At 43.8% G+C, this 12,489-nt stretch overlaps 1 protein-coding gene across 2 annotated transcripts in view; it reads left to right on the top strand.

Annotated features, from left to right (window-relative positions):
* LOC105288007 (M-phase inducer phosphatase) overlaps positions 1-12,489 on the top strand; it is a 63,491-nt gene that overhangs the window by 7,944 nt on the left and 43,058 nt on the right. For both annotated transcript variants that reach the window (XM_011353932.3, XM_011353931.3), the window contains exon 3: positions 5,435-5,480. In XM_011353932.3, coding sequence (XP_011352234.2) covers positions 5,435-5,480 — 46 coding nt within the window. The remainder of the gene's footprint in view (positions 1-5,434; positions 5,481-12,489) is intronic.

Genomic DNA, 12,489 nt, shown 5'->3' with positions numbered 1-12,489 from the left:
CGACGGGCGGAAGCCATCCTAGAACGCGATATCTCACTACCACCACTGTTCCATCTGGAAACACTCCTACCTCACACTGCTAAAATTAGTTTCTTAACCATTATACGAGTAACGAGGTATCTGGGTAATTTGTGCGCTTTTAAACTAAAAATTGTTTATCTTCTAGTCGCATTAGGGAGCTGAAACTCCATGAACTCTTAAACTGACGGATAGATGTTTTAGGATTATCTTTAGACAGATTGACTTGATGGGAAACACGGGGAAACGAAAAAGATTTAATCCTAATTGGAATGACGAAGGTACCCGGGTATCTTTATACATACGCAACACATGTTCCGGTACAATATAGAAAACAAAATTCCGGTTAATATTGAATGCCGCTATTAGCTTGACACTTTAGAATGGATAAGAAGAAATCATTTGCAAAAAAAAACCTCATAATTCATAATTAAACCAATTTTTTCGACATTTGGTACATTAAATAAAAAATCTATTTTTGCGTAAGAAATACAAACGGGAGCCGTTCTTCCTCTTACAGCCCTGGCCATATTCCCACGTACGTAGCTGCATTTTTACGAGTTTTAAGATGATTACGAAAGTTTGGAATTGCATAAACATTTCCGACGCAATGTAACAAGGGTCGCCGCCCTCGGCGGACACGGTGGCGTAGGTTACACCTGTGCAGACATGTTTAAAATATGTAGCACATGGTGCGTACGTTCTATCTCGTTGCACCGCGCGTCGTCGCTTTGACCGCGCGATAATAATTAATTTACGTCTATCTGTTGACGTAATTCACCAACGTTTTTCCATATTCTTTCAATTTCCTTTGGAACAATACGAGCGTCCCCCTTTAAGTCGCCCTCCAAACGTAATTACACGCGTGCACGCGCGCGTATCGCTCGCGTCGGGGAATTCATAGCGCAGCTCGTGGCACGCGCCGGTTGGACCGGTCGGTCCCGCCAATCGATATTGGGTAGTCGAGTACGCCCCTCGGTGACACGGGCGACACGTTTTTACGTGATATCTATGCGAGATATCATTTAATTGAATGGAACAATAGCATTGATATTTTGGTAAAGTATTGCATCATTTATTTACAAAGCGTATTAAACGAAATGCATATCTGTTGATATACATGCCAAATGATGGATTTGTTATTTGAACGTTGCGTGAAATGTTTAATCGCAAGTTTCAATCGCATGATCTTGAGTTTGATGACGATTCGCATCTGCAAACTCAATATTTCTTACTTCTTGCACATTATTCGCGCGAGTGAATCAAGTCCAATCCTTTGTGGAAAGGATTTGAAAAAATACCGGCACGACAAGGATCACGCCCATCAGAGCGGTTAACCGAGGAATCGGCATTGGCGCTGACGAAGGCGCGCAGTGCGTGTGTGACGCGCGTTTATATTCTCGCATATACGTACATGCATATATTTCGTTGCCGCCACACCACGCCAGCCAGCGGCGAACTAACGCCACTTGGGGGGCAGACATATGAGCACACATGGGGCGGCAGTCACCACCTGGCACAGCGTGCTTGAATACCGAGCCACCCCTATACGCGCACGTAACTACGTACCCTGAAAAACGTGCGCGGTGCCAACCCCAACCCCTCGGCTTGGCTCGTGCCGTCGTACATTGTCGTAGGATAGTCGCGACGTTCACTCGAAAAGGACAGACGGAAGGTGGAGGAAGAGGTCGCGAGACGTTGCAGGCGAAATCGGCTGTCTCGACCTACTTCTTCATCCTTCCGGCTGCTTTTCCGAATTATGCCCCTCCATTTTTCCTTCCTCGTGTGCTCGTTTAGTCGAGCTGTATGCGCACACGCCGCCGTGTTACGCCGTTGATAATGATGTTTCAGCATCCCCGCCATATGTAACACAACCATGTGTGGCGATGTACGCCAGTGACAAAACAGAAGTCAATGAACCTAGCCCGAAAGCTCAGTCCGGTACACTGATTATGATATCGATTACCGCCTCCATCGTACGCATACGCGCAACCAAGTGTCTCTTTTGTGATGAACGATGGTGCGCGTACTTGTGTACCGGTCGCGAGCGGGTGGAGCCGGGACCAGGGCTAGTACTCTCGCTCCCTAGTTAAAGCAAAGCAATAGAGGGATTCTGCATTGTGTGCGTCGATAGATTATCGTTCAACCGGCTCGTGGACACCACGTGCGGGTACGCACATCGTTTGTAATGAGCATATAACAATTCTATATTATGTCCGCTGCTTTGAAATAATCGTCGGTCGAGACCTAAATGTAACTGAAAACTTAAACTCTCGACCATTTAACCCCGTGTGGCCCACGATATTCTCGAAAAGTGGGTCAATGTTATACCTTATCGGCGTTGGTAACCAGCGACCGTCGTAGAAGCGGACGTGTTAACTGAGGTTTAACCGAGTATTCACTCCCTTCTAGAAGCGAAATTAGAAAGGGACAGGGAGGCGCGTAAGCCTCAGTTAAGCGTAATTAATGCTCCTATATAAAGGAAATGCTTCATTATCATTCGCGACAGACAGTTCAAGGACTTTGATCAACGTGTGTGCCGTTGGTACCCCCTTTTTCCGGCATATGTTATCCGGCATATTATATTCAGCCAGCCCACGCAGGATCGCGCGCAGCGGGCCAACGAAATTTATCCCGATGTGAATACGCCTTGCCACATACGCGGCACAGACTGCGCTTTATTTTTAACTGCACTCGCGGGATCTGTACCCTCAATCGCATGAGAGCCCCACGCTGGCGGGAAACGGCTGGCGCGTACGTGTTTCTGGCATTTGCGCGCACAGCAAACGGATGTCTCGTGAGGCCTCAATCTAAAATTAGAAGTGTTCTCGAATAGATTTCTCTCTTTTTCTCTATTTCTTTCCCCTACGCGGTATTAGTATTATGATTTGGTCTGTTTGCCATGCACGCTTTACTTCATGGCTTTCCTCGAGACTGGGAGTCACGACCGTTGAAGCGTACTTGCACATGTTACGCAGCCGCTGACTGGCACGGCCGCGACAGTCGCTCGCTCAGAGGAATGTAGTGTTAATTAGCGTGTGGGGGACCGACGTCGCTTGCAGTCGACTTTACATGAATATAATATCACGCCGCGCGATATTATTATTAAGCCAGTGCATGTTGACAAGCAGGGAGATGAATAGATTCGTTACATCCCCGATATCTTTGATTATCAAAATTTGAAAAGGCCATTATTGTACAGTCCTCGCTTGTAACATATTGTATCTTACTCTATGTGGAGATATCGAGGAAACGAGCAAAACTAGGAAAAAATCTCTCTGTCGACGTAGAAGAGAGGAGCAGTTACGTGACATAAGAGGGAAGTGAATCAACAAAGAACGAAAACAGCGATACATTGAACCGATGGTATGATAGTAAAACATGCACGGTCACAAGGTTCTCGACTGAAAATTTGCATCGTGAAACCATCCTCGTGTTAGATTTGCCAGACAGAGCTAACCGGGGAATGAGTATTGTGAGGGTGCATGTCACGGCGAATGCCTCGACTTCCTGCGGAAGCTTGTTACGGTGTGGAGATGGCTCGTGATCTTTCTTCTTCTTCTAGCTTTGCTCTTACGTGCCATCCGGTAGGTAGGTTCACCATCCTGAACCTTTGCGTTTAACCATATATTATTGCCGAGGATGATACGTTTTCCGAAAATTCTTTTTGCATTCAACTCTTTCTCGAATATCTTACTCCAATACGCGTTCTTGAATTCTTTTCCATTCAGCATTCAACTTCATTTTAGCGATCTTGAAAGATATGCTCGTCCTTTGAGGTAGATACCATGCGATAAAGAATCGACTAGTTATAGCCAGGTTATTTTCGAGAAAACGGCGAAAGAAACGTTTTGAACGAGCTCTGCCTTTCCTTCATCCTTTGTCCAGCATCAATCCTCGGTTGGCGGGAATCGACCCAAGAAATAACGCGGGAGATGTTCCTGAGTGGGCATGTTAAGAATGCTGGTGTTCAGGAAGGTCATTTGGCAGCAAATAGTATAAAAGATAGAATAACGAAAGAACGCGGTAAAATGGAAAAAAAAATATAGCATAGGAGATGGGTAATTTTTTAATTTTGATCTCTTAATTATTACTTTTCATAATTATACATATAGCAGGATATTTTTACAATTTTTAAAGAATGTCGTAATCTAGTTATATAAAAACAATTACATTTCTGATCGTTGAAAAGAAATAGATAATTTGTCGACATGTGAGGCGAGAAGCATGTCAAGACGATCTGTATTATTTTTTTAAGTTATATAATCACGTAGAATACAGAAGATGCAACGTGAAATATACATGCTGCATGGTAACGTTCCGTCGCTGGAGATGCTTAACGCATCGACCATACTCCTCGTCTTCTGATTGGTGCGACACGAAACGATTAAACGACCGGTCCCTCCATGTCTCGTATTCTTCCGGCCTAACTGCAGACTCGTCTCGTATTATGTGGGAATAACTTTGTACTTTTGGCGCGGCAAGAGCGGAAGTAACAATCAATGCTCGCTAATGTATCACCAAGTTTCCACAAATGCACTATCGAACATGTAGAATACTTGATACTGTAAGTATCAGGTATAGTTACTTCGATACTGTAAATATCGTAAATTTGAAATAAACTAAATGTCCAAGCTCGAGAGACACCAGCAAATTGCTTTTTTGAATCACTGTATCTCGCGAATGTCTACACGCGTAGATTCTCACACCTATTCTTCTATCTTTCGCAATTATGCTGAAAGCGGTACGGAACACCGTAGTAGGTAACACATTTGTTTGCCCCACATTGCACACACGTGCGATCTGTACCACGTTTCTCGTATTTCGAGATAACTGGGAGGCGCGCTTGCCGCGCAGAAATCGTCCCTCGATGAATTTTACTAATCGCGATTCGAGAGAAACGGTCCGTAGGATTACGGTTGTGGTAGTGCTCTGAGATAGTGACGGCGATAATGCCGGCAGCAACGTGGTAATTCTTGAGGAGTGGTGATCATTATCTTTCTCTCCGCGGCTTCGTCTGTACATTTGTTGGATGGATTCCGATTGTTATCGAAAGCCTAACGAAGACCAACTCTGGCCAAATAAACGAACGGGCGACCGCGAGATGCCCGATTTCCATTGCGACCATGCTATTTCATGATGACAGCATTCGCATCTTGCATGCGGTTAAGAGATTCATGGGAAATCGGCATAGGGGTTCCATGTGCGATCCTATGAAAGAGAACACGTGTCGTTTCCCGTCGATAATCACGGTCCAGTCTCTTTTGTGCATGAATATTATTACTCGTCTACCAATACTTTTGGTGCGAGAGCACGAAAGTGACTTCTATACTTATTACGATTTTTCGTCGGTTTATTATTATTAGCTTTTTCAAAAAACTTTGCTGCGTTAACGTTTCCTTCTCTTTGATTTCAGATGTCTTTGGCACCTCTCATCGCACGAACAACCAGAGAAACGAGGGGTAAGTTTATCTTTATTTTCAATTATCTAATTATAATACTTCTTAGACACTCTTCTGAAAAACTGATTTCAGTAAATGTGCGTGACATTCTCTGTGTCATTATGCACTTGAAGCAAAACACGTCTCGATGTGATAAGAAAGACGTAGGTAGAACATTGATGTTTGAAATAACAAAGCGTCGAAAACGTTTCTAATTGTTTCTCTGTTGGTATCTGTTGAAAGCCACAGTCAGGATTTGTCAAGTTGCTGGATTTTCATTCCATCCTTTTTCAGTTACGCACGTTCGTCGATGCTTTCGAGACGCATCGCCGGTATTTGAACGAAGAGCCTTTGAAGTGAAGGGCCTTGCACGTGATTAGAAACAGTCGCACGTTTATTAATTCGTAGGAACACGTTCCATGCGGCTCGCGTTGCGTGAGAATTGACGTTTCGCTTTTCCGCTGGTCACACCGTTATCCAAAGCTCCATTCATGCTCGCGATTCATTCATCGTATCTTACCAAGATCCTTTCTCGCTTTAGACTTGATCTTGTTGGTGTATCGTTACTCGTAGTAGGTACCAGACATCCAAAGACACCCAAAGACCCAAGTCTAATCTCCCAGATACATGACACGGTTTCCCTCGGACAGAGTTCTCTCTTCTCGACGTTTCCCCTCTCTCTCTCTCTCTCTCTCTCTTTCCTCTAGGGTCTTTTTTTAATTCAAGATTGGCGGGAAATAACTGCGCCCTTGTCGCTAAGCCTTTATGCCTCCTGGCGCTCCTTCCTGGCGGCTTTTACGCTTCCACGGTATAAAGAGGAAACATTCCGCTTTATCCCGTGATCTGGGCTATTATACACGTTCTCTTTGCATACCTTTCCGCGGAATAAAGGGACCGCTCGTGTCACGGAGATGTTATAATTATGCCAATTAATAATAGCGTTTGAAATATATTTGAAAAATATATAGCGAATATTAGCGCTAAACTTTTTATTCGAATCAATAATTTATCTTAATTTTTATCTTGCTCGAAAATTGTTTCCTTGTAATCTAAATTTGTATCTGCCGAAAACGCTTTCGTATAGTTTTCGTCTTTGGGTGGTCTCGCAGATTTAATTACGCGTATTAGTCCTTGCGAAAAAGAAAGAGAGGAGAAACGGGAGGCTGTAAGATAACGTCGGATATTCGAAACTCTGGAACGTAAAAAGAACCGGATGCGCGCCTGAGAACCAGCACACCTACGCCCTTTGCACGATTGTAATGTATTCACGAAATAATAAAGCGCGTAAGTAGAGTCGTGCACGTCGTTGTCGAGATACATCCTTATTATCTATCGTAAATGGCCTGGAGAGAAAGCATCAAAATATAACACTGACTTGTCTGTCAAATTCAGTCGTATTTATCATTTGCTAATGGAGAATGTCGCATTGGAATCAAAGCTCTCTTTATACTTTTGTTACAATTACGAACGTGAAAGTGTGAATGTCACGTGATTAACGAAGTAGTCAAGAAAAGCCAGCGAGTTTTCTTTGTCCCGAAGCAAAAGAATTTATTTTTTGATCTACCGCGTTTCTTTAAGGGCTTCTCTTGATGGCCCTTCCAATCCAACCACGATCCTCTGTTCCCCGCCACTCGCGTTCTACGTTCCATCTCTTTTACACCACCCCCCCGCTTCTATTTATCTTGGAATGAAGAGAAGCATACGAAGTATGCTGAAGTATATGGCTGAGCTGAAGTCTACTTTTGTAGAACGTGTTCTACAACGTAGAATTTCAAATGATGTAGCCCAACGGTCAAAATCCTAATGATCACGTGATAACATTTGAATACTTTTCTTGTGATCTTTGATTTTTTTTTGTTTATAAGCATTTCTGTGCATTATCTATTGCATTCATTTTCTATCGATGATCAATGAATTTGCGCTAACAATAGGTGTAGCTTTGCATAAACTTGAATATCATAGCGAAAAATTTAATTTGTTATCTTTTTGATTGAAGTTTCGTGTAACGCGTGATTGTAGGCAATAATCACTGATAATTATAATAAATAGTAGATAATTATAATAAAGAAATAATAATTTTTATATTCTATCGCAGTTGCATTAATTCTGACATACTTTTAATTAGGAAATAATTGGTTTAAAAAAAAGTTTTGTCGTACTATCGTGTTCAAACGGAGTGACGATACGTGCCACTTCTTTTAACCCAACTCTTCTACTTCTTCTACTCTCAACTTTTTAAGACGGATAGTACAAGGGAAAACTTCTCTAATAAGAATAGTTCTACAACGAAGTCTACTATTAAGGGGAGAGAGACCGACGGGTTATTTCAGTAGAACCAATTCGTTCTCGGATGGGAATCGAGATTATCGTTCACTTTTGCGTTTCGTTTATTCCGATGAAAACATGCTGATGATTGAAGATAGTAGTAAGCGTCCATTGTTGTACATCAATGCATGGTAAGAGTAGTGAATGGTACATACGTTGCGGAGTTCGGCTAATAGCGTCTTTTTTTATCGAACAGTACCCCGTATTATGCCATCCCTCGTCGGTTCGCGAGGAAGCAGCTGATTCTATGCGCGCCATTTTCATCGCGTACGCATTAAAGAAGACATCGCACGCAGGGCGGACTTGGTGTAACTATGATATATTTAAACTGCTTTCCAGGAAGTTATATCGTGAAAACGCACGATGTAGGGCGCCGATAACGTTGTTTGCGCGTGCAAGCTAATCAGAGAAATAAGAGGATATCGGGATACTCGCAAATGCCATGAAGGAAATCTTATCGGTTGATAAAATTACGTCACTTTCTCTACAGTCGTCATCCCAATAATCGCTAAATCGATAGGAAACATTCATCGGGGGAGAAATGCTGCTCGTTGAGAATCTCTTCTTCGCCCGTGATACGTTGGTATCTCGTTACGTCCTGACGCAAAAGACTCTTGTTGAGGTCAAGAACCGCGATGATGCTGAAGAGTATGCTCGGATATTTGCCGATGCAAGCGCGCGAAGAAACTTACGCGCGCATCTCTCGGTGAATGCAAATGCGTTCTCTCTCTCGCTCTGTCTCTTCTTCCTCTCGTTCCCAGAAGCGTTGCTGAAGCTTCGCCGAACGGCATTCCAAACGGCGAGCGGCGACGTTACCATTGGTCGACGTTTCCCGCCAAGACGTTCCGGTGCGGGAACCAGTTTCGACGCGTCGCGTCGCACCCAGGGAATCCTCCTCAGCTGATCGCCGGCCGATGTGACGCGACGCGCTTTATCCTTCTCTCTTTCTTACTCTCTTGTCTCTCCTTATCTTTTTTCGAGTCTACCTTCGACGCTCGTAGAATCTCTTGTCTACATCTTACTTTTCTTACCGCCATCCCTGTAAGCTTTGGGAGGAAAAAGTAACTGTCTATCGAGTGCGATGAATTTGGGAACGTTCTCATTGCCGATTGATAAATTCTTGAAGCAGCTGGGAATTCATAAATCGTTCATTCACTGTCGTCCATATGATTCCCGCGCTTTCCCACATTCAAGTAGGAGGCGAGGGAATTCAGGCGCCGTCGTTCACGATCGCTCGTGTCCACGGTGCGCACACACGCAGACACTCGATAACGCGGCGTTCCCCGTGTCGGATTCCGATCGGGCTTCAATTCCATTGTACCTTTTTACGAGATCCCTATTAAGATCGCTATTATCAACAACAAACAACTTCCTAAGATACCCCAAGGCTGGAAATCCCGAAAAAAGGTATTTTTTCGCAGCGCGTTTCTCTCGGGGCGTTGTAGCGCTGTGAATGGAAGTGCATCGAAGCATTGTCAAGACACGATGCACCTCGGATCGCAAAAGTTACCGCGCGTTTTCATCTCCTCTCTCGGCGGAACGCACTCCCCCTAGCCGTCCTTTAATCGTCCGTCTCCCTCTCGTGGCGGCGCGGACCGCCCTTTCGCTCGAACGGAGTGGCTGATCCGTCCGAGATCGGGACGAGTTTGTAGCGTCAAGTCGATTCTCAGGTAGGTGTGGGACGATGGTGGCCACTTTACGTGGTACCTGTGCATTGGTGGTCTTCATACAGTGCTACAGTCGGGACTTACCTGGCCTGGTGCACGCGGGGCGAGAACGAAACCTGCCTATTGACATCCCTTTTACTTCTCTTCCTCGTTCTCTGTGTGGTACCTGTTATTGTTGGTTCTGCATGTTTACTAACATGCATCATCATTGACAATCGATAAATTAGTCCGTATCTACTTGTAGAAATAAACATAAAATCACTTATTTGTCTCGATCGATTTGTCTGGGGGGAGGGATCTTGAAGATACCTCGAGTTTCGCTCGCCTGTATCTACGTGTGGTTCGGCATGTACTTGTCTATCGTCGTCCACTTGAATTCTCTCATCTCGCTGTCCTTTAACCCTACCTAACCCTTCCCACACAGAGGTGCCTGAGTAAAATGAAGTAATTTACAATTTGTGAATGTAACCTTTTTTCACAAGCGAATATTTTACAAACTACTTTCTTTTTCAAATTTTCCGATGCATAGGCATATTCCTTGATGTGTATCGATGGGAAAAATGACTTAAAATCAGTTGATTTTTTCTTATATTTTTAACTAAATGTTCGACGTGGGGTAGCCTGTACCCCACTGTGGGTACAGGCCGTGAAAATTGAAAGTGTAAGAAGCTAGGGTTAATATTCTTTTGAATGAAACGTATTATTTCCAGAATCAAACCATACGTGATATTCGGCGTTGGTCCATCGGCGAATACCTTTACTCGAAATTGCATCTTTTAAATGGGGCCAGCCGAGCGCAATGGAAAACTGCAAAAGAAACCTTTTCTATCTCTTTCGCACGAAGAAAAACTCGAGAAGAAATCTCTCGTTCCTGAGAAATGGTGCGCCAGCCTCCAAAATGAGCTCTCTACTTAGGGGAGAATCTTGTTACGCACGAACAAACAGGTTGACATCCGCCTACAATATTTATCGGTGAACATCGGACTGTATCGCGGGATCGGATACCGATTTTCTCAAAGCCGTACAGACATGTGTGTTTCTCTTACGTGCACATGTTTCCCTGACATGTGTTCTGGCATGTGTTCGGAAAATTCCCATAAAAGCTATGCCATTTAAAGCGTAAAGGATGACCCTTTGGGAATGAAGCATTTAAATGTCTTTGGATCCGAAGATGTCGAGAGATCTCTAGAGAAACATTTTTGGATCGCTCTTATTTTTGAAGCGCGATAAAAACTTGCGGGCTTCCCACACTGGAGTACAGGCTATCCCACGTCGAACATTTAGTTAAAAATATAAGAAAAAATCAACTGATTTTAAGTCATTTTTCCCATCGATACACATCAAGGAATATGCCTATGCATCGGAAAATTTGAAAAAGAAAGTAGTTTGTAAAATATTCGTTTGTGTGAAAAAAGGTTACATTTAAAAAAATCGTGAATTACTTTATTTTACTCAGGCACCTCTGTGTGGGAAGCTAGGCTTAAGGAAAGTTGAACGCTCGCAGCGGATGATTTTTATATGAAAATTCGGAGAAGCCACCATACTGTCTGAAACTTGAAAAAGTCCAGAATTGAATATTCCGATTTTGAAATCCTCCCTATGCTCGGGACTAGACGGCCACGTTCTTTTCGCTGTGCCATTTATATTCCACGATATAAAATAGAATGAGGTTTTTACGAGAGAGAAATTCCCCAAGTCTTAACCATGGCATGTCCCGTTCTTCTCTCAGCCCTAAACGAGCGGTCGGGGGCAGACTCTCAACGGAAGATGAACCGTGAGACGACGAATTTGTCGGTAAGGACCGGCACCCGAGGCAATCGGCGTCTATAGTCCCTTCGCGCGTATGTGTGTGCTTCTTGACGTGAGACCCTTCAGATCGCACGCTCATGCGTTTAGACGTCGTCTGTACGTGTGTGTGTGTGTGTGTTGTGTGTGGCTCCCCGAGGGAGGAACAGGCAAAAGAAAAAAAGAGGGATAAGAGGTGGGACCGCCGCCGCCGCCGCCGCCGCCGCCGCCGCCGCCGTTGTCCTCATCATAGTGGTAGTGGGCTTTTAAATCGGGCCGTAGGAGAGTTTTAAAAATGGCCGAGTTTGCCCAGCTCTCTCAGCTGTGAGTGAGGAATGTCAGCTGATCCGTTTTGGCGGGAAAACACGGCGCCGAACCGCGCGCCACGTAAGATTAATCGCGCTGAGACGCGTTCTTCCACGCGTGGAGAAACTTTTCTTGATTCTTTCGGCGATTATCGGCTGAGTAGATGCACACGGATACGCCCCAGTCTCTGCCGAAACCGTTGCCTCTTTCACGGTAATCGAGTCGTTGTGCTAACTAAATTGGTGCTGGTTCCGATGCTTTAAAGTATTTGTATCTCTGCTGGTTTTAAAATGAAAATACAGGAAAAGCAATGTTTAAAGATTTTTTTAAAAAAGATTTCTTTTAGATTCTTATAAATATATTAATTGCAAAATTTATATTTGTCTTTGATTTTTTGCTACGGGTATTTCGATACGGCTATCCATTCATTTCTTTTCCGACAGCCCCAGGTATCTATCTACGTACACTTGTCTTCTTATAACTTGTTTTTTTTATTACTATAAAAAACATGGTTCTCGGTGGAGTAGTACTTCCAAACGTCTACCAAAGAAAGACAGAAAGAGAGGGAGATAGCTGTATCGAAAATAATTATCTCTTCTCGATATAAAGAATCCAAAAACATTTTCAAGCGTAACGAACAAGAAGGCGGCACATAAAGATTCTCAGCGGCCTGTATCGCGCTAACGATCGAGCCTGTTTGCCCGTAAGAACCCTTGGCCAATACGATATCGTTGTATCTATGTACTTTCGTGAGAGTGTAGACGAAGAATCTCTGCCCACACACGCGCTCGAGCGAGTTTCGCTCCCATAAACTACTTCCAGGTAAGTAAATTCGCTTGCCGAACATTCACTGCATCGGAAAAAATCTGCCGATATACGTAACCAAGCGATAAATGTATGCGACTGTGCCGTGACAAAATATTAAATTACATAAATTCATTGCGTTT

Source organism: Ooceraea biroi, chromosome 7 (assembly GCF_003672135.1).
Source record: "Ooceraea biroi isolate clonal line C1 chromosome 7, Obir_v5.4, whole genome shotgun sequence".
In the NCBI taxonomy this organism is placed as follows: domain Eukaryota; kingdom Metazoa; phylum Arthropoda; class Insecta; order Hymenoptera; family Formicidae; genus Ooceraea; species Ooceraea biroi.
This window is presented reverse-complemented; position numbering and strand designations above follow the sequence as displayed.